Source organism: Simochromis diagramma, unplaced genomic scaffold, assembly GCF_900408965.1.
Source record: "Simochromis diagramma unplaced genomic scaffold, fSimDia1.1 OVJJ01000717.1, whole genome shotgun sequence".
NCBI lineage: Eukaryota > Metazoa > Chordata > Actinopteri > Cichliformes > Cichlidae > Simochromis > Simochromis diagramma.
In genome coordinates this window covers 863,921-889,414 of record NW_024387503.1, presented here as the reverse complement: position 1 = coordinate 889,414, position 25,494 = coordinate 863,921, and the positions used below count along the sequence as shown (strand labels likewise).

Below are 25,494 nucleotides of genomic sequence, written 5' to 3'. Positions count from 1 at the left end.
ATATATATATATACTCGTCATTTTTCCAAATACTTATCAGTGACGTCATAGTGCTGGCACGCGAGGTGATTTTAATGCGCCGTTAAATAATTTATGTGTAAGTTTTACATATCCACATTCGGTAATGTTAAAGTAAAATTAACAGTATTAGCTTAAAACTGTCAAAACAAATATATGTACATGGCAGAGAGCAACAAAACCTCACATATATAATGTTATTAGCATGACTTGGTAAACATTTTCTGACTTCACGAAGGCGTGCTCCTAGTGGTGGATGTGGCCTATCTGGCAACCCCGGTCTCAGCTCGGCTTCTCTGCTACGTTTGCTCGGCTGTTAGAGACACGGCTGTGAGCCAGAGTGGGAGATGGACTGAGTGAGGGCGCTCTTTCGACCAGTGCAGCCGATTTAGCATTGCAATACCCAGAAGCTAGGCTGAAAAATAACTGGCGATTTCAGGTCGCTGAATCAACACGAAAACATAGTGCAGTTATCAGTCTTTCACATCCCACTCCAATCACACTAACACGGCATTGATGGTAATGTATGCAAGGAAACAACCGAGACTCGGCGATGGGTAAACACCTCCTTTTAACCTTACTTATTCACATTTTTTTTTTCCTTTTCCTCATAGCTACGCTTTGACAATCCGCCATTTTTACTGAAACCAAAATAACTGTGTGGAAACTTGTATCCCTCACTCGCTGCGGGGCTTTCACCGATTTCTGAACATTGACATTTGAAGCTTAAAATTCACAACTGTTTCCTTTTTCTTTGCAGGTGCGACCGAAGAGATTCTCAGCCCTATCAGGTACTTGTTAGCCAAGCGTCTCCTGCTAGCTTGCTAGCAGCAAATAAGATTAAAATGGACACTCTAGTGCAGGCTTCTGGAGAGCACAACAGGCCCCAGTCAGTGCGGAAAATAACACAAAAAGTAGAAAGGTTTGCTTAAAGCCTCCATGTAAGCCCTGTAAATGTATCCTAACGTTAGCATTGCTAGTAAAGACTTGACAGAGTGAACATATTCGTCGAAGTCGGCTGTTTTGGAAAAGGTACGGGCGAGTTTTATTACAGCTGAAAGCTAATGATAGCTTGTTACTGTTAGCTTGCTTGCTAGCCAGTCCGATTAGGGCCTGACCGCAATCTGTCATTTTAAGGATATAGCCAGTTAAGCTTCCTTAATATCAAAGTGCTTGATATTTATACAGCAAACCAGTGAATTCACTACCTAATTCAAATCGCGATAGCCAAGTGAAATGGCGAGCTAATACTCATAGGTCGAATAAAATATTGTTTACTTCGTCATTTAACATGTGTTAGTTTGCATGCATACGTTGTTATGAGCAGAAATACGGGCACAATTAACGTGGCTGTTAAATATAAGCTTATAGAAGGGACGAAGTCGATAAATAAGCTGCTCGATTTATATATATATATATATATATATATATATATATATATATATATATGCATTTCCTCGTGCTAATTAATTTCTGCATCATTGAAACTATGAATGAAATGACATGACAGTACTTTCAAGAGCTGAGGACTCTGCTCACCATGGCTGCTTTTAGAAACCTGCTAATGGTGATAACAGAAGCGTAGGCCTATTTTAAGTGTGAGGTTTTTAGTAAAGCGTTTGATTTGTGTTTACAGACTCTCAAATACTCATCCAAGAGCCATCCAGGAGGGGACCACCGGCATGACAAGATGCGAGACTCTTCAGACGTCACCCCTCCCTGCAAGATGCTCAGGAGGTCTGACAGCCCTGAAAACAAGCACATCGACAGCACGGGACACAGTAGAGCAAAGGGTGTCCACACGCACCGGGCCAGAGACAGGGATGGAGGTGAGAGCGGGGAATAAAATGAGTTTAGAAAGAAATAAAGCTGCTCTCTTTAATTACTCCAGAAACAGGTGCTCTTTCTCTTAGTGAGGCGCTGTTTTGTTTTTTTGTTTTTCTTACAACTGAGTGCTTCAGTATTGAAACTGCAGCTGTCAGGTTTTACACTGTGGGTAATCCGGCCGTGGTAGTTTTTGAACAAACAAATTTAAAATAAACGCGTTGTTAAGCTGTTGCTATGTGCTTTAATTTTAACCACTGAGCATTAGTCTCTGCAGGTTGCATTTGATTGAATGAATGGTTATCGTGGTTTCCAACCTCACAGGTAGATGTTCTGTGAGTACAGTTAAAGTTCAGACCAGAGTAAGACCACACTCTGCACAGACATTCAAGTCTTGAAGGACACGTTTTGTGGAGGGGAGTAACTGCTTTTGTTTCTTCGCCTTGGTCAACTGCTAATTTTAACAACATTATTTCAGTACAGTTTTGTCAAAGTGGACTTTTTTGGTAAACTTTGAGTAACTGGCACGCAAGCAGTTGAGTCCATGCGTGGAGTATTGTGGTGTTTTGAGCTCCTTTTCAGACATGCTCTCCTCTCTGGAATCGGAGTGTGTCAGCTGTCCTGGTCACTTTTCTGTAAAAAGTCACTACAGCAAACTAATACTACTCGAACACTAGTAACAGTGCCACAAGTTTGCATGCAAGCAGCCACATGATGGATAGGCTCTGACAATATAAGGACAGCACGTGTCTTTCTTTTCCAGACGAAAACAGCTGTTTGCTAACTTGTCTGACCTTTAGGCATTGGCCACATTTCATTACATTCCAGCACCAAAGATCCATTTTGCATGTTTTTAAGTGTAGGAAGTGTATCCATACTAGGGGTGGGCGATATAAACGATATATGATATAAACGATATAAATTTGGCCAACGATATAGATTTTGACTATACCGCTCTATCGCGATAGCGCATGTTGATGATGTCATCAAGCTACGCCTGTTTTGGTCGAAAGCATCGCAGCGGCTACAACCATAATCATCTGCAAATTATGCCGGGCAACAGTCATAGCAAAGAGATGAAGCACTTTTGAAATATGGGGAAAGCCAAAAACTGCGCTTCCTCCACTTCCGTAACATTGATTCATTAATGTTGAATTCTCTCGCAGCTGCTCTATTCCCATGTTGTTGCAGTATATTAATAACTAACCTCGTATTGTGGATGAATGATCTAAGTTGTTCTCCTGACTGAAGTTTGGCCCGTTTATAGCATCCTGCTATGCGATTGCGTTTGTCTCTGACCACCAGAATCCCTCACGTTAACTTTTATCGAGTGGAAAAAAGTTGGCGTTCATCCTCCAGCTTCACTGTGCTAATGTTATGCTAACATAGCTGTGTCGCTAGCAATCACGTAGCACAACATTATATACCAGGTAGTCCAACTTCAGTAACCCTACAAACGTCACTGCTGTTTAGTTTTCTGTCTTCATTTATGTTGGAAGTGGCAGCAGAGCTGTACGTTTGAATTAGTTTCAAAAATCTCTCAGTCAGAACATGGTATGTCATGTTTAGGTGGAAACTAGCGAGCTAACTTCCTGTTAACTTCTAACTCCGTTAAATTTAATAAATTCTGTTTTCATGGATGCCTGGATGTTAAACTTAATTGTCACACCTGGTAAAGCAGCAACGCTGATGATTTTATTAAAGATGAAAGAATTTAGACCGTTTTTAACTCTCAGTGTTCGTTTGACTTTGGGACCTGAAGAGGACGGAGTTTTGGACCCAGATTACTCCGCGAAGCTCCTCACTACAGCAGCCATAATGCTCTGACAATCCATCAAACATTTTTAACAGATTTATGCACGCCAAAATCGGTTTGAGGTCAGTAAGCACAACCAGAATTCATACATAAGGCACTCTCTCGATTTTTGAGAAAATTAAAGGATTTTAAGTGTGCCTTATAGTGTGGAAAATACGTTATACAGAAGAAAAGAATATATCGCGATATATATCGTTACCGCACATGCTTCAAATTATATCGCGATATGAATCTTAGGCCATATCGCCCAGCCCTATCCATACCCCTACAAACTGTGTGTCTTGTCTTTCCCTCAATGTTTGATCTGCAATTTCAGTTATTTGAAATGTTTCTAAAATGCCGTTTCATGAAGTCTTTACTGTGACGAAGACAAATGCATTGACAGTTTAGGGTTAACAAGATTCTCCATCATGAATCACAGAGCCAAAATATCAGTGCAGGATTACAGGTGCTCCAATTAGATTTCTGCATATAAAGCATTTCTAATGTGGGAGAATCTACAATGACAGCAGTCTAATAATGTTCAGCCCAATGTTTGAATCAGTGCAAAATAACTAGCCTGGAGCACTGCAGAGATGGACCGACATCCAATCTGAACAGCAACACCTGGTCTGCTTTCTCTTTTTCTTTCTCTGTAAGATTATAGTCTCCTACAGGCAAAGATGTGAAATTGAAAGCGTTCAGACAAGGACTGCTAGCTGAAAATTTACATTTACAGCTGACAAGGAACTCACTCAGAAAACAGCAACTCAACACTTGAAGGGACAGCGTGTGTTCTCAGTGAAGCTGATGGTTAAGGCTTTGAATTCTTGGGTTTCTCAAATGAATAATGCTAATATTATTAGCGCGCCATACCAGATAAATCTGATAAACATTCTAAACAAACCTGCCTTAAAAACTGCTTTAAAGTGTCATCTGCCTTTTTCATCTCTGCTCCCCTCCTACTCTCCACCTCAAACATTGTTTCCTAAGCTAAAGTTAGGGCTTTAACACACAAAAACATGCATAAACAATGTCCAGAATTTCCAGACATTGTCGCAGTTACTGATTTTTAAGCAGAAAAGAAATGCTACCCTTCCATCTGTGGACAGCTGACAACAAGCTGGTTAAACAACAACAACAACAGCTGGTTATAAACAAAGTTATGATAGCTGGTGTTTGAGTGTCCTAAACATCGCACTTTGCCTCTGATAAATACTTTAATCACATTCGCAAATCTTATGAGTGGATTGTTGGCCTCAAAGAAAATTTCATTGAAACCAGCTAATAGCAGTGTTACTCTCACTAAAATGCTTACTGATGGGCAAAGTTTTGGCGATCCTCAACAACTCCTCTCAGTATCTCTGTCATCCATCAGAGGTGAGCTTCACTGACTCATCAACTCGTATCGTAATCCTTTCACAAACTTTTACAGCCTCAGAGTAAATAGTTGTGGACACTTCTTACTTAGCATTGTGAGGGTTAGTAGAAAGAACCAGTCCAAATTAAGTAAAATGATGTGACAGCGCAGAGATGTGTTAAGTCAAGGAAAAATAACCCACTGGGCAGTATGTTTGTATTTTTTTTGTCTCCTGTAGAAAGTCTAAATTTTGGTTATGGTTCCCGTTTCTGTTTTGTAGCAGTTTTTGTGTTCAGTTAGATGTGATTGAGCCAGCACTTTTAATATGTCGATATGTCATACTGACATGTTGGAGGTTTCAGTAAGGGAATACAATCGGTCTTAAATTCTGTATGATGTTTTCCTTATTTGCAGTTTCTTCTGAATAGCTGTGTCGCAGTATTGTTACTATTATTATTTGCTGAACTCAATCTTTTTAGCAGATATGAACTTTATTATTTTGGAGTTTTAGCAAATTGTTAATAGGACTTGAAATTATTATTTTGTTTTTGCTTCCAGATTTTTCTAGAAGTTTTTCTTCTGCATTATTTACATATCTGCAGAATTGGATAAGCTTTTTCAAAATGACTATTGCCTTCAAGTAACTCTGATACTGTGATTTTCAGACAAGTGGCACTCTTAACTATTATAACTACTATTATAGGTACTCTCTATAATGACAAACTAGACATATATTAAAATGCAGGCTCTTTGCCTTAAGCATTACATATCACTTGATATACTGTTGTCATGTCACTTATGGCAGTGTACAGAATGCCACATAAGTACTATTAAGTATAATTTGTGGTCCTGCCAATGTGTCTCGTCTGTGTAAGCGTTCCCGTTTAGACAGCGAACCTGCTCCCATCCAGTCCTCCAAAATACGCAACTGGAGGACAAAGACCTATGTAGCCATCAAACCAGGTGATTGGTTGAAGAGTGGGCAGGAGTAGGAAAGGCAGTGAGAGTGTAATTCACCAAATCCTCAAAGATCAAATAATACAGCAAGAAAAACACCAACACAAGACTGTCCACGGGCCCATATTTTGTACACTGTGTCCATCAACAACAAACACTTTCTACAGGTAGAAGGCAGTCTGTAACTGTCAGAGGACTGCCTTTTTGCTACCTCCACTCAAACATAAAATAAGTATTGGTGTTCTGTCAGTGTGGTGGGAGTGTCTAAAGATGTGGCAGCATCCATGTAAAAGTGCCTCATGTCTGAATGCCAGTGCCATTTTTACAGATTGGTGCTACATATCTCACACACGAAAAGGCATTTAGAAATGCATGGGAGGGTTAATCACAGCTGTACATTAGTGAATTTTGCATTTACATTTGTAGTGTTATATTACTGTAACTTTCATATTACTAAGTTGATGGGGTTACGCTTGACCTGAAGAAGTGTCTGTCTACAGACTAGGAATACCTTGATAGCAGAAATCTGGTAGTCTATATAACAAAATCAATCAGCGATGTTGTGCCACAGAGGGCTGTACAGGGGTGACCTGACTGCATGTATCTATTCTGATTTATTTAATTGTTAAATGATTTAGTCCTTTATGGTGACAGAATTAGAAATGACTTCTTTCTTTTAATATACATATATGCATAAGAAATATACAATTTTTGTAGTTTCTTCAGGTCAGTGTAGCTAATTAATAACTAAAGGTGTCTCTTGCGTGCTTCATGTCCCAGTGATGTCCCACACCTGCTGTTTGGTGTGAATGATTCCTCAGTAAAGCATTTCATCTTTCACAGCTTTCTGCTGTTTATTGTGGAATTACTGTATCCATGTCTAAGCAAGCTTGCAGAATAACAAGTAGATAAAAAATGCTGCCTGTTCTGTCATAATTGCTTTGACAGTGTTGGGTATTGAAAGCTATTTTTATTCTAGTTCTGGTTGGTTTGTAAAAATCAAACTGGATTTGTTAATCTTAGAGACATTTGTTGCTGCTATGGAACTATTTTTATGGTCGCTCATGCGGAAGTCGGTGCTTTAGTTGAAGATCTCATTAGACTTGGATTCTTTGAGTTGCGTTTTTTCCTTTTGTACATTTATTTTATGACAAAAAAAGAGTTCATGGTTGAGATGGGAATCCCAGTAGTTCAATTCCTTGGAATTGTTAGTCTGCTTGCCTATTGACTTTTCTTATCGGTTCCACTTGCATTACAATCAGCTGATTTCAGTTTGTCCAAGAGAAGCAAAATAGTGGCACAGTCTACAGCGTGTATATGGACATTACTTTTATTGCACAAATTAAAGCTGAGTAAATGCTGACCCCAGCCTAGCAAACAGACACTGAACTTCAACAGCTAACAAAGGGATGAGCTGTGAGGCTACAGCCTGTTTCTACCTGTTCATGCTTCCAAAGTAGAATCATTGTGGCGACTGGTTTTCATGTTTGCCTTGGGTTGCCAGCTTTGTGTTGATACATAAATAGTAGCCTCGGGCTTAAATTGGTCGATGGTAAATGGCCTGTATTTGTATAGCGCTTTACTAGTCCCTAAGGACCCCAAAGCGCTCTACACAACCAGTCATCCACCCATTCACACACACATTCACACACTGGTGATGGCAAGCTACATTGTAGCCACAGCCACCCTGGGGCGCACTGACAGAGGCGCCCCAGAGGTTGATGGTAATTTTGAGATGAAGGGTTTCAGGTCATTTTACAGAGAAACAAGTATTGTAATGTTAAACTAATCACTTTCTTCAGTGAGTGATGTGTAATGGAGTACTTTTTTAAGTAATCACTGATCACAACAAAGAGGGGAAAATGCCCAATGCTCCAACATGCACAAACATCTGATCACACAGGATGAAATTCATTTTGCACGAGCAGATGAGTTGACATTTCTCGACTTGATGGAGGAAAGAGCCAAGGAGGAAGAAAACCCCACCTTAGCCAACTACATAACTACCCGAAGATGTCAGTAAAGCTGATGATGTCCTCTTACACGTTGGCGACAGACATTAACTGTGCTTTGGTGAATTTGGCTTTCAGGCCACGGTACACTCTTTAGGTTTCAGATAGTTTGTGTTTGACCAGCTGTTTTGTCAGATTAGATGTGTGGCTAGCTTTGTACTAGAAATGTTCCAGAAAGCATTGTGTGTGTGGGGGGAGGTTTTTAAAAAATTTCCTCAACATTGAGTGATATAACATGGTCTTGCGCTTGTTTTCCCTCAAACCCAGATATGCTCTGGTACAGAAATTTGGTACAGATTGAGTTCGTGTGAACCGATACTCAGTTGGTCCGACAGTGTAATTTTGACAGAAAATTTAGTTTAGTCATAATTTAGGATTCTAAATTCTTTGTTTTAGTTCACTAAATATCATAAGATTATCGTAGACTAAATGTAAAGTTGATTCAGTTGACTGAAATATGTCCTGTTTTCAACCAGTGAAACTTATTCCACATGTTCACTCATTTAACTCGTCCCGCCTCTCTATACAACTTAATTGTGATTCTGATTGGCTCTCATCTCTCCTGATCATTTTCATCTCGTTTTTATTCGTCAACGAAAGTGTCAACATATTTCTTCATAGTTTTTGACCTTGTGCATTAATTTTTATTTAATTATCACCTTTTTTACAGTACAATTGGGGAACTTTTGAAGGTATTTGGCAGGTGGGGCTTTGGTGGGAGGAGGGTATGTATAGTGTCGGGTAGGGCTGGGCCATACTATACCGTTCACGGTAATACCGGTACAATGTTAGGCAACGATAAGAAAATGAAATATCGTGATAGAATATGGGTAAAACGCACATGCGCAGTGCCTTTGTTTTCATACGCACATGGCCAAAAAAGCATGGCAGCAGCGGAGAATGAGAAGGGAGAAAGCGGATCGTTGAGTGAAACGGATGAACCAGAATCCGGTCGTTAAGTGATGACGTGACGAATCCTACTTCCGGGCCTAAAGTAGTCTGCGTTTAACATGGCTTTTGTGTTGTTAACATGTTTAATGTTTTGTATTTTCTTCTATTTAATCTCAAAAAGCTCCTAAAACAGTCAGTGATCACTGTTGACCTCCCTCGGCTTTTATTACCGCTAATCATTTATTTAAGCTCAGTTTTTAAAACCTTAGGAAGCAACTACAGCCCAGCCCATGCAGCAGTATATGAATGATTATCTCAGTTGTCCTCCTGGCTGAAGTTTTGGTCCTTTTACAGCATCCTGCCATGCGATTACATTTGTTCCTGACCACCGAGAACACTCACGTTAACTTTTATCGAGTGGGGAAAAAAGTTAGCTTGTTTATATTATGCTAACATAGCTGTGTCGCTAGCGGTCACGTAGCGCATCATTATATACCAGCTAGCCAAACTTCAGTAACCCTACAAACGTCACTGCTGTTTAGTTTTCTGTCTTCATTTATGTTGGAAGTGATAACAGAGCTGTACGTTTTAATTTGTTTCCAAAACCCCGCATGTCATAAATTCCATTTTCATGGATGCCTGGATGTTAAACTCGATTGTTACACCTGGTAGAGCAGAACACTGATCATTTTATTAAAGATGAAAGACTTTAGACAGTTTTTCAACTCTCAGTAATGCCATAGTGATCGTTTGATATATGGACCTGCAGCGGAGTTTAGGCCCAGACACGGCTAGTGACTTTCAGACTTAACGACCGGATAGGTTTGTAAAAATGGTGCCACTTCAGTGATGTGGAACTGGTTTGGTGTTTGTCTGTCAGATACCCACAAAAGCACTTTTTTTTTTTTTTTTTTTTTTTTTTTTTTTTTTGGTAGAACATGCAAGCGGCCATCATTATTGCCGTATTTGTCAGACTAAGGTGCTCGTAAATCTGGGAGTAATCTGGGTCCTAAACTCTGTCCGCTTCAGGTTCCAAAGTCAAACGAACACTGCAGCATCACTGAGAGTTAAAAACTGTCTAAATTCTTTCATCTTTAATAAAACGATCAGCATTGCTGCTTTACCAGGTGTAACTATGAAGTTTAACATCCAGGTATCCATGAAAACAGAATTTATTACATTTAACAGAGTTAGAAGTTAGTGGATGTTAGCTCGCTAGTTTCGCTAGTTACCTAAGCATGATGTAACATGTTCTGACTGAGAGATTTCTGAAAAAATTCAAACGTACAGCTCTGCTATCACTTCCAACATAAATGAAGACAGGAAACTAAACAGCAGTGACGTTTGTAAGGTTACTGAAGTTGGGCTAGGTGGTATATAATGTGATCACTAGCGACACAGCTATGTTAGCATAACATAAACAGTGAAGCTGGAGGATGAACGCTAACACTTTTCCACTCGATAAAAGTTAACATGAAGGTTCCTGATGGTCAGACAAATGCAATCGCATGGCAGGATGCAAACGGACCAAACTTCAGTCAGGAGAACAACTGAGATAATCCATCCACAATAGAAGGTTAGTCATTAATATACTGCAACAACATGGGAATAGAGCAGCTGTGATAGAAAACCGCATTAATGAATCAATGGTACAGAAGTGGACGAAGCAAGAAGAATGAGTTCAATAAAGTTTGATTTATCTGACTGCTTTGTTTTGCTTAATGTGTCTTATAATCCCGTGCACCTTATAGTCCGAAAAATATGTATTTGACTTTTTTATTTGGCACACTGCAGTTTAATGTTGCAGAGCACCACTTTTTAACTTCAGTGGGTATTATACATGTTATGCTCAGGATATGTCAGCCCATTTCTACTGGAAATGCCTTTTGGTTAAACTTTCAGCAAGGAATTTTCCTTTGCACTGTTAAATTTTTACATAGCTCTAATGCACATAAAAAAACAGCTGCTTGTTTAAATGAAAATAAATGGATGGGGTTTTTTGTTTTTTTTGTTTTTTGCGCTAGTAAAGTTGTGGAGTTGTATTTTGTCTCGCATCAATTATATCGTCAGTTATATCGTTATCGCAAATTTTCAAATATATATCGTGATAAATATTTTTGGCCATATCGCCCTGCTCTAGGGTCGGGCATTGAGACCGGATCCCAGTATCTGTTTAATATGTCTGTTTTAGATGTTCAGCCTTCGCTTGCATCCACATTGCATTGGACCTGAGAGGTCCAGTGAAATGATACAAACTGCTTTTCAGTCAGTTGTCCAGTTGCTTTTGAGCATCTGTAAATAAGAGACTATGGGTGTAATTTCTAAGAGTGTTAGTATGGGATGGGACTGATCTGTCTAACCGGCCGTATGTCATAAAAATTATCCTGGAAATATGCTCAAATTATTTCTTGGGTTGTAAACCTAAGATGCTAGTCAGGTTTTTTTTTTAATAAAAATTATTAAATGAGATGATTTACAAGCTAGTAAAGTTTATAAGCTGAAACTTTCATTTTGCACCAGTAGCACATTGTAGTGATGCCTGTGTGTCCACCGCTAGAGAATCTAGTCTATACAGAGTGATGCTCACTGAGTCATTCATCTCCTTATGCTGCATGTGCAGAAACAATGATCACCAGAGGCCTTTCTGTCACGTGTACCTTGCCTGCTGTTCTGCCTCACTGACATATAGTTATATCACCAAAGCAGTTTAAAAATGTTATGGCATGTTATCTCAAAATGCACACTCTTGTAGCATCTCGGTAAAGATGAGAGTTCATATCCAAAAGCAGGTTCACTGTTTCCATCGGATTGTTGTACTTGTTCTGTTACCTGTTGAAGTGCTGGCAGTCTTCAAATGTATCAAGTAGGCAGCTTAATTCTCAGATTTTTAAGTTTCTAATTATTTGATAGGCCACATAGCTGGAATAAATTATACCAATACTGTTACATTAATGGAGCTTACTTGTTAAAGTACAACCTGGAAGTTAAGTTGGCCGAGAGAACATTGATGCTTGCCGCAGTCTGCTTCATCCAAACACTCGGTGATGCCAGTGAACTTTGTTTGTGTTTTTGTGTGTTACTCATGGATCTCTCCCTCTGCTGTGCTGTGTTTCATTGCAGGGACCAGTTATTCTCCACAGGAAAATTCTCACAATCACAGTTCCCTTCATAGCTCCAACTCGCATTCTAACCCCAGCAAGACCTCAGACACAGTAAGTATCGCCTCTTCCTTAACACAGGAAGCTATAACGGCCCGAAGTCTTGTCTATCCTGTGCAATAGACTGAATTGTTTCCTGGCAGCAGCACCTGCTGATGTGTCGTTTCACAGGTGTAAAAAAAATAGTGTTGTTTTTTGGTACTTGCATTTCATCTAAGTTCCCTTACATGTCACACATAAATCAGGGTAATCCTCCTCTTACACTCAAACTTGTGCTTTTATTTGTAGTTATTTCTACTTTGCTTTTCTCTCAGTGCACGTAAGCTTCAAGTCTCTCAGTAAGCTTCAAGTTACTCATAATATTGGATTAAATTTGTTAGGTTATTTCTAAATGATGGAAATGAAGAAGAAGAAAAAACTTCAGTGACAATACAGTAATGTTTTAAAAAGCAACCCTTTTCAATCTGATGCCTTAACAGCCAAACCTGTCTCTAGAATGAGTCTTCCTCCTTCTTACAAAGCTGCTCTGCAAACAGCCTTCCTAGGCTTTCTGCTTTCACCCCAATATCTATTGTACATTTCAGATTGTATTACAAGTTCTTGCATCAGAACCTGCCCACACACACACACACACACACACACACACACACACACACACACACACACACACACACACACACACACACACACACACACACACACACACACACACACACTCTCTCTCTCTCTCTTTCATTCTGTCTCATTGGCTTCATGTTCCTAAATGTATATTTCTTTTCAGCCTTATGAACCTGGTGATGACTGGTCAGAGCACATCAGTTCCTCTGGAAAGAAATACTATTACAACTGCAGGACAGAAGTGTCCCAGTGGGAGAAGCCCAAAGAATGGCTGGAGAGGTAGCTAAAACTATTTCATTATATAAGCTTTGACTTTGTCCCAGTGTTGTCACATAAAGAATGCATGCATGGTTAATTTGTATTGTATGCGTTTCATAGAGAACAGAGGCAAAAAGAGGCAACAAAGACTGCTGTTGTCAACAGTTTCCCAAAGGACAGGGACTACAGAAGGGAGGCTATGCAAGCATCGGCAGCCCCTGGCTTTACTGGACCTAGTAAGTGTTCCACACACTATTAAATCATGCACTGTTCTAGTCGGGTCTGCTATTTATGATCATACTATGTCAAAACTGCTTTGTTTACTTTTTGTGTGTGTGTTTGTTTCTTTGCTTGGCATGGCAGATGTTTATCAGTAACGGTCCTTCTACACAGCTAAATAAAATACATTTAAAGATTATTACTGGTTCATTAGTAATGATAGTGTTGAGGTGCTCTCTGGTGGATCAATGCTAAGGAACTCTTTACCAAGCTACTGAGGCTCCAAATGACTGAACAGTGTTGCTGAGGTTTTACGTTGTGTACTGTGGCAGTGAGCTGAAGCTAATTGAGTTCAAAGCTATTAATTTCTGCTGTGAAGTTAAGGGAACACATCTCAGTTTATCTAATTATAGCTGTTATTTTGACATTCTGTCTGTTCAACCAAGTTGGGTCGAGTCTGCAGTCAGTTTGAGTTTAGTAATTTATCTGCAAAATCGCTGCATTGTTTTCCTACTGGATAATATGAGATGCATTTTTTACAAGATTTGGGACTACTTTCTGAGCGGAATTCTCGAGGGAGCCGAAGAACTCCCATTGCAATCCTGTACAATCCTTCTATTTTATTTGGATGGCAAAAGTTGCCAAAGCACTTGGCGTTTAATACCACTTGGTAAATATTACTGGTCTTTATTTCAACCAATTTACTAGTGGATGAAATGGGAGATAAAAATCAGTCTAATCACCAAATTTTATGAGTAGTAAATTGAGCACAGTGAGATGGAGTGTCCATTAGAATCACGTTCTAATAATCACAATTTTCAGCAACAGATGCATATTTTAAATGCTATTGTGCGTAGGGCTGTGCGATATGATGAAATATATCGGATGACGATATGAAAACATCTGTTGTTTCATATTATACACTATCGTTTGTTTCGTGGTGTTGCAAAATACACTGTTAACGGCAATATTTTTTTTTCTTCTACCACCCACGCAAGAATCACGTGAGAGAGTATGGAGAGAGTTTACGGATGAGAAGCAAAAAAGAGCCGTCAGGTGCTCAAAATAAACCTTTGACTCAAACTTTAGAACAGGGTTTTCCTGGCAGCACGCCATGTAATAAATACAAAGAAAATGGCAGCTGTTACAACTTATATCTAAAATATATAGTTTCATGCATCGGTCACAAAACATGACTCCAGGTACACAACGCCCAGCAGAAAACACTTCACACAAGTCGAGTTGCCTGAGATTAACTGAATTTACAGAAAAATCAATATTGTGATATATATAGTTATTGGGATATGAGATTTTGGTCATATCGGACAGCCCTAATTGTGCGTGTAAAATATTATGCACTCTATGCTGTGCGCACATGCAGTATCAGTTGGCAGTATGGCTGTAGGATCTCTAGCTGTGCTAATTCTAGCATCCTTCTTTTGTTTCAGGTTAGCGTCCACATGTTTGTGCTGAATGTGTACATGTGTTGCTTTGTTTGAATGGAGACAGTGTCAGAATATTCTGTTTCCCTCTGGTCCATCTGACTTTTTAGCTTCTAAATGATCTTTTATGCTCACAAGTTTCCATCATAGCTACACCGGTGCTGCCATCTGCTGGGCCTGCAGCTGCAGCTAGTCGCTGTATAACGTCTTAGATCCAAAGATCAGTCATTAATAAAATGTATTTAGGTTAACAGACTGCAGTTTCTCTTGCCAAGTATCAGGGGCAGCAGTATTAAATCGAGTAGTCAGTTACTCACACACATCCCTGATAAATATGTATTTGAGCCCTGGAAAAACAGGGACTGTGAAAGAGATCTTACGCTAGAGATGCTGGAACTACAGCCACATCTATAAACTACAGTTGTGTTACAGAGTGAAGCATCAAACAGTCTTTGGCTGATTACACTGCCTCACAGAGAGACCCAAACCCAACATCAGGGAAGGTTTTTATTTTGTATGAAGCTGTTTTGCAGAACTAGAGCTGCTCGTGAACCCAAATAATTTCATCTTTGCACACTAATCATCGATCCATTTTCTTTACTGCTTATTCGGTTCAGTTTCGTGTGAGGGCTGGAGCCTATCACAACAGTTCTGGCGCAAAAGGCAGGGTACAGGAAAGCTCACTGGTCTCTTACAGGTCTAACGCAGAGGCAGAGATAACCATTAGTGCTCACATTCATACCTACAGCTAGTTTCAAATCAGCAGTTGCCTCCTATGGGTGAGACCCCACGCAGTCATAGGGAGAACACACAAACGCCAGGACGTCCTTCTGTGAGGCCAAAGTCGTGACCACTGCATGACTGTTTGTGCACACTTTAAATTTGAAATGCAGATATGAATAAGATGCGCAAAGTTTTAAAGAGGTTTTTTTTAAATACTTGTTCACCATCATGTGAGATTTTGTGTTCTTTAAAAATCACAATCACACAATCTGTTGCCGAGTCTGCCTATTGTCCCCGTGTTATTGGCTTATTTCACAATGACACAGAAAACTTGTCTGTGTGTAGATGGAAATAGTTATTTGAGTGGGCCGGTCCTGATGCTGTGTGTTTGAACAATCTGGTAAATGATTTCCTGGAGCGTGGTTGTCTTCTATTATTGTGATAGGAATTTAAGCAAGGCTGCTACAAGCTAGTTCCAGGCAAAATGTTGCTGAGCGTTTGTCAGTAGTAATCTTCTGAAAAGTAAACAAACATGTAATGAAGTGGTGTACTGAGAAAAGGATGTCATTTATCATGAATAACCTGTTTCTGAATATCTAATAACCGCTCCTTATACTGCTTCCTGCTTAACAGAGGAGTACATGACATACCTGACAGATATGTTCATTAAATCTTTCTGATTTACAGAAACACAGTTATGTTGTGTAATATGTTAACATTTTCTAACCGTCCAGACACCCAGCAGGTGGTAATTGCTGCTATATTTAAAGCGTGGTGATCACACACTTGCTCAGTGCAAAAATTTACCTCCTGGAAGTTTTTGTCTTTACCTGGACAAAAACTAACAGGCTGTAATGAAGCAATTATATGAAGGATGCTTACAGCTTGTAAAAAAAATGAACAAACAAGCATTCATAACATACACGCTTAAAAGATCAAAGTGAACAACAGTGACGTTAGGCTTGCCTGTCATTGCTTCTGGATGGGTTGTGAGCTGATAATTGTCAGACAAAAACAGAGGTTTCCACATTGGTGCTTATCAGCCGCAGGTCTCCACAGCACTACGCTCGCTAATCACAAGCTTTCAGTCTATGAACGTCTGTATATCACTCTCACCACCTTTATAAAACTGTAAAAATGAAAGCGGAGTCTCCTTTTAGTGCTTCACAAGGTAGTTATAGTTGAAGCGTGTTGAACCTGTTTATAAGGATGCAGACTAAATTGGCCAAATGACAAAAATGAACCTACTCAAGCCCTAATACAGTCCTGATCAAAACTTAAAGACCACTTGAAAAATGGCAAAAAATCATATTTGCATGGTTGGATCTTAACAAGGTTCCAAGTAGAGCTACAACATGCAACAAGAAGAAATGAGAGTGAGACAAAACATTTTTTTGAGCATCCAATTTATTGAAAACAACACTTAAACTGAAACAGGCTGTTTTACAGCTGATCAAAAGTTTAGGACCCCATGCCTTTAAAAGGCCAAATCTGTGCAGAAATGTGCATTTCATTGTCATTTTCGGTCATGACGTTCTGATGGCAAAGGGAAAAACTTTCCCTTTTTCAATGTTTTCGGGTTTTTGAACTGCCTAAGTAGGGTCTCTCGCAGTGCGCCATCACTGTTGAGGTGGGGTGCAGTAGACAGTCATGTGGAATTTCTTAAATGATCCTGAGGGTTATGGAACAGGACTGTATGAACACATGAAATCATCATATAGTGGCATGCTTCACTACAGCAGTCCATGTTACTAGTATTGTGTATTAGGGTTGGGCGATATGTAAAACTTTTCCAACCAATAATGGACGACGGGCGATACATTTGCGCATGCGCTGACTTTTTGATAGGCGGAGCAATGTAATCATGCACGGACTGATTTGCGCGTTTACAACACGGGAGTCCAAACATGGACAACTAATTTCTCCAAAAAATTAGGGCTGTTAGCGTTAACGCTGTCATCACCATTAAAAATTTTAACACGCTCAACCCATCTGGAGCGCAGAATGAACAAACTTTGGACAAACTGCCCGAAATGCGTTGCGTTTCGGGGACTTTGACTCAGCCTGCACTCCAGATGGGTTAATTGTTAATCGCGTTAGTCATGATGACGGCATGTTAACGCTGACATCACTGAAATAAATATCAAGTTGCCCATTTGGGATGAAAGAGGTAAACTTAAGGATGTAACCAAAGTGGTGTGCCGCTTGTGCAGATGTATAGTGCGAGCAAAGTACTCAAACACAACTTGCATGAGCACGTACATGCGCATGAGCACGTACGTGTCCACTATCCGCCTGAGTATGCTAGGCTATCACCAGCTTCTGCAGCTCCATCAACTCCATCAACAAGCATTTGGGTGCACTCTGAGGAGGGTGAATTTGCTCGCAGATAAAAGAGGGTGCTGTTAAAACAGCGCTTTTGGTTTTTCGGGGTTTTTTGTTTTTTTTGCTGTTGACTGCTTCTATTAACGCCATCATTATTAGCAAACTTACTCATGGGCAAATAAATAAATAAATCACTCTTGTTAAAACGATTGCCGATGGGCTCAGCCTATCGTTGATAGTCGATATATTCGTCCAATCACCCAACCCTATTGTATATTAGTAATGCAAATATACAATAACCCCATTCAGGGCTGACATTGGTCACAGTTCTCCTTCTCCTTCGTAGTCTTTCAAAAGACAGCTATTAAAATTATTATTGTGATCATTTTTACTACGTTTGCAACCATACAGGAAGTTAACATCTCACTTTGTGAAACGTTTAATATAAACAACTAAATGACAAAAATTAGATTCTGAATTCTGGTTTTCAGACCAACAAAAAATAAGCTGAATCATAAGGGTTCAGTTTTGTTTAGATTGTTGCCCCGTTTATGGGCAGTCATACTGTAACCAGTCATGCACAGGCCTCTGAAGGTGTTGGCGTAGTGCTTGTTCTTCCATTGAAACACAATCTATAAAATCCAGCTGGAACAGCAGAAAGTCTTGTAAAGCCTGATCAAATGCCACAACACTGATTTAAAGTACTAAGACCAGAAACAAAACCACATGCAGCATTCACATGCTGACTGTTTGACCAGGTGTCTCACTTGCAGGGATGTGTTAAATGTTGAAGCAATCACAGTGGCTTGTTTGCACTTATTGGCATATCACCGTGTGCTGGAAAGTGAACGATAGTTCCTGGACAGGTCTTTTTCAGATGAATGTTGTTGTTTTTTTAAGGTTGTGTGTTTTATGTTGGACCATAAATTATTGGAGGAAATGGATTTCAGACTTCCACCTTTGATGACACTGCATCTTTATCTTTTTGCTCCACAGAGTCTGCCCAGGTGGAAAAGCCTGCAGCAGCACTTGCCACCCAGTCTCAGTCGTCATCTGGCTCTGGGAGCTTGAATCCGTCATCAGGCCCACCTGGGTCGTCGGCGTCTACAGTACCCGTGTCTCCAGTCCTTCAATCCCCAGCTCCTCCGCTCCTCCAGGACCCCACCCTGCTTCGACAGCTTCTCCCAGCACTTCAGACTGCCCTGCAGCTCAACAACGCCAGTGTGGACATGGCAAAAATCAACGAAGGTAAGAAGAAATAGATTTAAGAGCCGCTTGACATATTCAACTTGTCTATATTCAGCTTGCAGCAGAGACGGTGATTGATGGCCACTGGTTACAAGAAGGCACTGAAATTATTTACTGTTATCAGCTTTTGTTCTGACACCGTTGTTAGAAGCTTTGTCATAATCTGTCCTGTCAGTCTAAGCACAGTACAGTCCTAACTCGACATCGTCAGTGTGGTGCTGTTTGCATAGCTGATGTCTGGATGAAGAATGCCTCACGGCAAGAGTTTGCTAGATGAGAACATGGTATCTGACCATGTGACACTGAAAGGAAAGATTCAGCTGTCAGAGTGGTATGAGATGCATTAATTGTAAAATGGGAACGACAGCACAGACTTTTCTAAGTCTAGAATGTGTTGTAATGTACCAGATGCTGGCTGCTAGATGTCCTTAGAAGTCATCCTGCTTCAGTTTGATAGACTCTGTCAAGTCCAAGGTTCCAGGGTCGGCATGAAGATAATGGTGTTTCAATGTTTACAAGTGTGAGTCACTGTGGTACCAGCTCATGGTGTAAACCATGGCATAGTAGTGGGAACTTCAATAAAAAAAAAATTCCCCTCTCACCCCTGCGGGCGGTCTTTATCCTTCAAGCTCGGGTCCTCTACCAGATGCCTGGGAGCTTGAGGGTCCTTTGCTGTTACTAGGACTGCGCGCTTCTGAACAGAGATCTCGGATGTTGTTCCTGGGATCTTCTGGAGCTACTTGCCTCGCTTTGGGGGTCACTGCACTGAGTGCTCAGATTACCACTGGGACCACTGTTACCTTCACCCTTCACATCCTCTCAAGCTCTTCTCTGAGCCTTTGGTACTTCTCCAGCTTCTTGTGTTTCTTCTTCCTGATGTTGCTGTCATTCAGTATGGCTATGTCTATCACCATGGACATCTCTGCTTGACTACCACTACTACGTCTGGTTGGTTAGCCATCAGTATTTCGTCCGTCTGTATCTGGAAGTTCCACAGGATCTTAGCTTAGCTCATTTTCAACCACCCTAAGGGGTGGTCTCCCATTTTGACCTCCAGACTTCCAGGCCATACTCTGCACAGATGTTTCTATATTCTATGCCATCCCCTTGGTTATGGCGTACCATGTTGTTTTGTGCTGGATTGTGTCAGGGGCACCTTGGGTCTTGCCTGTTGTGGTAGACCCCAGCCTCTATGGATCTTGTGCTCTGAGCTTGTTCCTATGCTGCCATGATTATTGTCTCTGTGCTGTCTTTCAGTCCAGCTTTGTCCAGGCATTGGTAGGATTTCTGGATGTCAGCCACTTCCTCTATTTGCTGGTAATACATACCATGCAGGGGCCTGTCCTTCCATGATGGTTCTCCTATTGCCCCTCTCTCTCGGGTTTCTGCTGCCTGAGGTATTCACTAAGCAGTTAGGGCCATCTTCCTGATGTATTCGTAGGTGTTCGTTATCTCATCCTGGACGGTGGTACTGACACTCACGAGTCTTCCTTAAGCTTAGCATACAGCCTCAGGGTGCTGAAGTTAGGGTGAAACCCTCCATGCATGGTCATAAACTTCCTGGTCTTGATGTCAGTGGCTTCTGAGGTTGTGTAGAGAATTTTTGATCAATAATTCAAATGTCTGTGGTAGCAGGTTATGCGTGGGGTGTATTTGTAGCAGCATAATAACTTGGGCTAAGGTACTTTATATGTATGTATATCAAATTTCCCTGTTACCTTCTGTTACAAATATATGTGAATGAGCTATATATGATGAGAGAGCAGTGTGGGTCTGAAGTTTTAAGATTTTTCCCTCTCCTTATGTGTGACATCTCATTTACAAACATACAGGAGAAAAATATTTATATATATATATATATATATATATATATTTTAAGACAAAAAAGGGATAAATGAGGGCCTGTTATGTCCTCGCATTTATATTCTCACAGGTGGGTTTCACTATTCAGAGATGCCGTTGACAATCAAAGCAGCAGACATATGGACGTGCATACTGTGTCATATTGCACAGCATAGAGTTGATCTCGGTTAATGAACAGGATCACTTGTGCTGAATAACACTGATCACCACCATATTCCCACCAGAAACATCTCTGTAAACACACAACTGATAGGCTCTGCTTTTATTTCTAATTTCTAAACCAGCTTATAGGAGACATCTGAGTTTTGACTGTCAGACTTACTGCAGTGCAGTATCTAAACTATTCTTGTAGCAGGACTCGTGTCATCAGTTCTAACCACGTGTCCATTTTCTTTTCTCTGTAGTTCTCACAGCTGCCGTCACACAAGCTTCATTACAGTCTATGCTTCATAAGATCCTCACTGCTGGACCATCAGCTTTCAATATCACTACTATCCTCTCTCAAGCTGCTCAACTATCCAACCAAGGTAAATGAAGCTCATACACAAGTGTTTCTATACCACCACTGTATTCTTATGTGTGCTGTGAAATGACTGCGTCGGCTTCCTGTGTGTTTCCTGTGAGGTACTTAGAAGTTGTATTTGAAGTTGTTTTGATTCCCTAGAGTGACTTTGTTGTTTTGTTTATGTCTAGCAGCTCAGCAGTCGAACCAGTCACCAATGTCATTAACATCAGACGCCTCATCGCCAAGGTCCTATGTGTCTCCGAGGATCAGCACACCACAGACCAACGCTGGTCCTCTAAAGCCCCTCCTCAGCACACAGCCTGTCATCACACAGCCAAAAGTAAGATAGTAGGATAGTAGGCAGGTACTGAAAACTCCCAGCTTAGTGAATATTGAATATTTCCCAAGGGGGGAAAAAAAAGGTCAGAGGAGGGGGAAAAATCAATAGTTTGCAATTATGAACGTGAAATGCTTTCCAAAGAATGTTAACAGGTGTGAAAAATCTTTTGAATTTATTAAATATCCACCTACAGTCACGATTGACACTGTCAGTCTGTTTCATGTATTGTTTGTGAGATAGACGGACATGCTTCAGATTAAGCCATTGTGTATATCAGTAGTCTGTTTCAGTGAAATGACGTGTTGTTTGTCTTGTTGTTTTAGGTAAGCACGCCATCAGCAAAGCAGGCATCTCACCCCCAGCCCACATCCCAGCAGCCCCTCTCCAGCGATAAGCAGCACAGTTATGATGCGACCACATCTTCCCCACGCACCCTCCAGCGCCAAGGGTGAGTGTCTGAACAACAGTTCATTTTATAAATCCCACTTTTTGGGGGGTTGCTTGGAATTATGACATGAATGATGAGTAGGTGAGCTCTCAGAGAAACAAGGGATGTTTTTTGGGTTTAGGTGTCAATATGCGTGAGTTCATGAAGCTTGGGTTGTCCCTTCTTGAGGGCAGAATTGGTTACAAGTAATTAAGACATATCTTGTTAGAGTTATATTAATCTCTGGGCACTGATTTCATCTACATCTGCTATCAGAGAGTGGAAATTCTGCATTAGCGAAAATACACTCACTCTCAAAAGCTGTTTTCAGTTTTCATTTTGTGGTGTTGTTGCTCCCTCTGCTGGCTGTTGATGGAACAGTGAGTTGCTCTTTGATTCATTTCTAGGTCTTGATTTACTTTGTGCAACAGTCATTTGATTGGAGGTGTTCATTACTGCGTGAAGTGTATTTAGTGTTAGTGTGAACAGGTTTGAACATGACTTTCCTCTGAGCTTAACTCTTGTACATGCAGACTCTCGCAGATATTATTCAAAATCCAATTCCAAAAGTCAGAATCTGAGATCCGAGTTGGTGCTAATGTAAAAGGGGCTTAAGCTTAATCCAAAACATTCTGTTATATCTGACATTGTTATAAATTAACGCTGACGTATATCCATGGTAACATACTGAGTTTAGAGTGCAGCACAGCAAAGTAAATATAGTTCAGCATTTATCCCATTTTTGTGCAGAATATGTATCTCAGGGGTCTTGAAACCATATTTTCATTTCAGTCTCGCATGAATCAGGCAATCAAGTGGACGAATTCAGTTTTTTAGGAGGGGGGAGATCCATCACTCACTCAGAAGTACTGCTTCACATCACTCTAGAGAGCTATTTTTGTACAAATTACCCAAAGTAAATTGCAGTGGCTTTAAATGCCTATTTGGGTAGAGTTACTATTATGCCATGTCAAGCTGCTTCTTTTCCTTAAAACAACAGAGTTGGCCAATCTGTCAGACTGAATTCAGGCTGTACTTCTGTTTTTTATCACGGCCCACCAAGGAGGCCCCAACCCACACTTTGGGAACTACTGTACTAGCATTATGAGTTAGCAAGTTCAAATTACAGGCTGTTGACAGTGTTTCTTGCTCGAGTCAGTGTGCTTTGTGTTTATTGTGTTGCGTATTTAAAGTGCACATTAACACAAAGCAGAACAATTACATTTGTTGTACTTGGACCCTTGCAAACACTTGATCACATTCCAGGACAGCTGACCATCAGGCTGTTGCAAATCAGCACAGAACCAGATAGATCTGGCCTGACATCAGTCAGCTGCCTGCATGCTGCTCACAAGTGTCAAACAAAGGCCTGAAAATCTCACACTGCACACACAAACAGTATATTGTTCCATTAATGTGCCAGCTTTCTTCTAGATCACCGTACTATGTTGATCTATCGATTGTAACTATAATACTGAGACACCTTGTGAAACTCACGTTATCATGTTCAGCATTCTACCTCAGAGGGCTGCTGTATGATTGTCACAGGCCAGTTTGTTCATGCACATCGCTCACATTCTCCCCAACACTGTGCTCACTTCAGCAGTCAGAGGAGTCCCTCCCCAGGTCCCAACCACGTCGCCTCCAGCAGCAGCAACACCTCCAACTCGGCCTCCGCTCTCCCTGCCCCCTCAGCAGCCCGACCCTCTTGCTCCTTCACCCCCACCTTGGCTGCCCACTTCAACGAGAACCTTATCAAACACGTGCAGGGATGGCCCGCCGAACACGCAGAGAAGCAGGTCTGTACCACTAACATTTCCACAGGTTTTGGCTACATCTTCATGAAAGCATCGTTCAAATGATTTTCATCTTAACCCTCACAGGCATCAAGACTACGTGAAGAAGCTCACACCATGGGCAGCATCTGCATGTCCGAGAACTGCACCGAGCTCAAAAACCTGCGGTCTTTGGTCAGAGTCTGTGAAATACAAGCAACATTGCGTGAGCAGAGGTGAGGGTCTGTGTTTTAGAAGAGTCCCTGTTAATGATGTAAAACACACCTGCACATAACTCATTGTTCTCTGCCTTTTCCCCACAGGATACTGTTTCTGAGACAGCAAATCAAAGAACTTGAAAAGCTGAAGAATCAGAATTCTTTTATGGTCTGAGAACTTCTGATTTGCAAGTCGGAGCAGGTGTCGGAGAAGAGTGGGGACGGGTGGGGGTGGGGAGACCCATTGCACATAGTCGGAAGCTGGAGGGAGAACGGGTTGTTCAATTTCAATTCCTCTTGAGCCCAGTCTAAACACACAGACACACACACACACAAACACACACACAGAGGAGCTGTAGTCAGGTTTGCTTTGGACCGTTGGGCTGGGAATCCAAGAGGGAGAAATGAAGAGCTGTTGTGGGAGGATGAGGGGAAGGGGGGAGGGCAATTTACAAGACTTTGTTTTGTAAAAACCCGTGGCTGGCGGGTGGACGGGGAGGGGTGTAGATTTCTTGTAGATGTTATTATCTATGTTGTAAATATGTTTTGTAGATTGAAGCCATGGAAAGCCATGCCTATCAAAGCTTTTGACATCCAGACTAATCAACGCCTAGGCGGCTACATTCATTAGCTAGCCTTTTCCTTCATGTTAACTCGTCAGCAGACTTTACAGCTTCATTTTGTCAGTTCATAGATCGCTGAACCACTGAGCATGTGTGACCTGCGTGGAAACAGAGGAGGATGTTTGAAGGCATTTATTTACACAGAAGCCTAGCATAAAGCATAACACACTGTCGTCGATGTAGTTTGGGTTTTATTTTAATTTTTAATTTTTTTTTTTCTTCAAATCTACTCTGTCTAGATTCTCTTCCTTCCACCCTCTCGTGGTGAACTGTAACATGTACTTAGGCGTGGCAGACATCCCCTCTGTGTGGGTCTGTGCTTCCAGTGGTTCACTGATTCGTTTTGCAGCTTTCTGGTGGCCCTGCATTTCCCAGTCTGAAAATAAACAGTGCCTGATGGTGTGATGAGTGAGTGATGGGGGGGAAAAAAAAAAGACATGATGGCGTGCTGCTTTGGACCATTCCCGCTCCACTCCCCTGGCCTCTGCCCTGCCTCACCTCCTCCTGAGACATCACACCCCTCCGTTTTTTTTCTCCCGCACCCTCCAACTGTTTCTGCTCCTGTTTTTTACATTCAGGTGTCATCACTGGTTCATTCCTTTGTACAGTTGCTAATAGCAGTGCAGTTTTAAGTAAACATAAGAAAAGGGTTTATTTATAAAGAGTTGTTGTGATGAGAGCTAAATCATGACAATATCCACACTTGTTTTGTTTTTTTTTGGTTTGGGTTTTTTCTCTTTTCCCAAAAGCACCCAAGGTTAGGAGATGTATCACAACTGCGAGCGGGTCAGAGGCAGGCGGGTGGGTGTGTATGTGGAGCACCTCTTGAGTTAGTGCAGGGTAACAAGAGGTCAAATGTGAAATGTATGTATTGTAATAAACATGTTAAACTAAA

At 40.9% G+C, this 25,494-nt stretch overlaps 1 protein-coding gene across 3 annotated transcripts; it reads left to right on the top strand.

Moving 5' to 3' along the window:
• The first annotated feature begins 281 nt into the window (after positions 1-281).
• waca (WW domain containing adaptor with coiled-coil a) lies at positions 282-25,494 on the top strand. Of its 3 annotated transcripts, none has more exons than XM_040018796.1 (13): positions 282-575; positions 779-809; positions 1,655-1,847; positions 11,978-12,069; positions 12,797-12,912; positions 13,012-13,127; positions 18,597-18,848; positions 21,116-21,238; positions 21,405-21,556; positions 21,880-22,004; positions 23,590-23,782; positions 23,867-23,994; positions 24,082-25,494. In XM_040018796.1, exons 1-13 carry the CDS (start codon positions 535-537, stop codon positions 24,149-24,151), a joined length of 1,632 nt encoding a protein of 543 aa, XP_039874730.1. In that variant the 5' UTR covers positions 282-534; the 3' UTR covers positions 24,152-25,494. The 3 variants fall into 3 exon arrangements, with proteins under 3 accessions (XP_039874730.1, XP_039874729.1, XP_039874728.1); XM_040018795.1 differs by having other exon boundaries at positions 283-575; positions 21,408-21,556; positions 23,587-23,782; XM_040018794.1 differs by having other exon boundaries at positions 283-575; positions 23,587-23,782.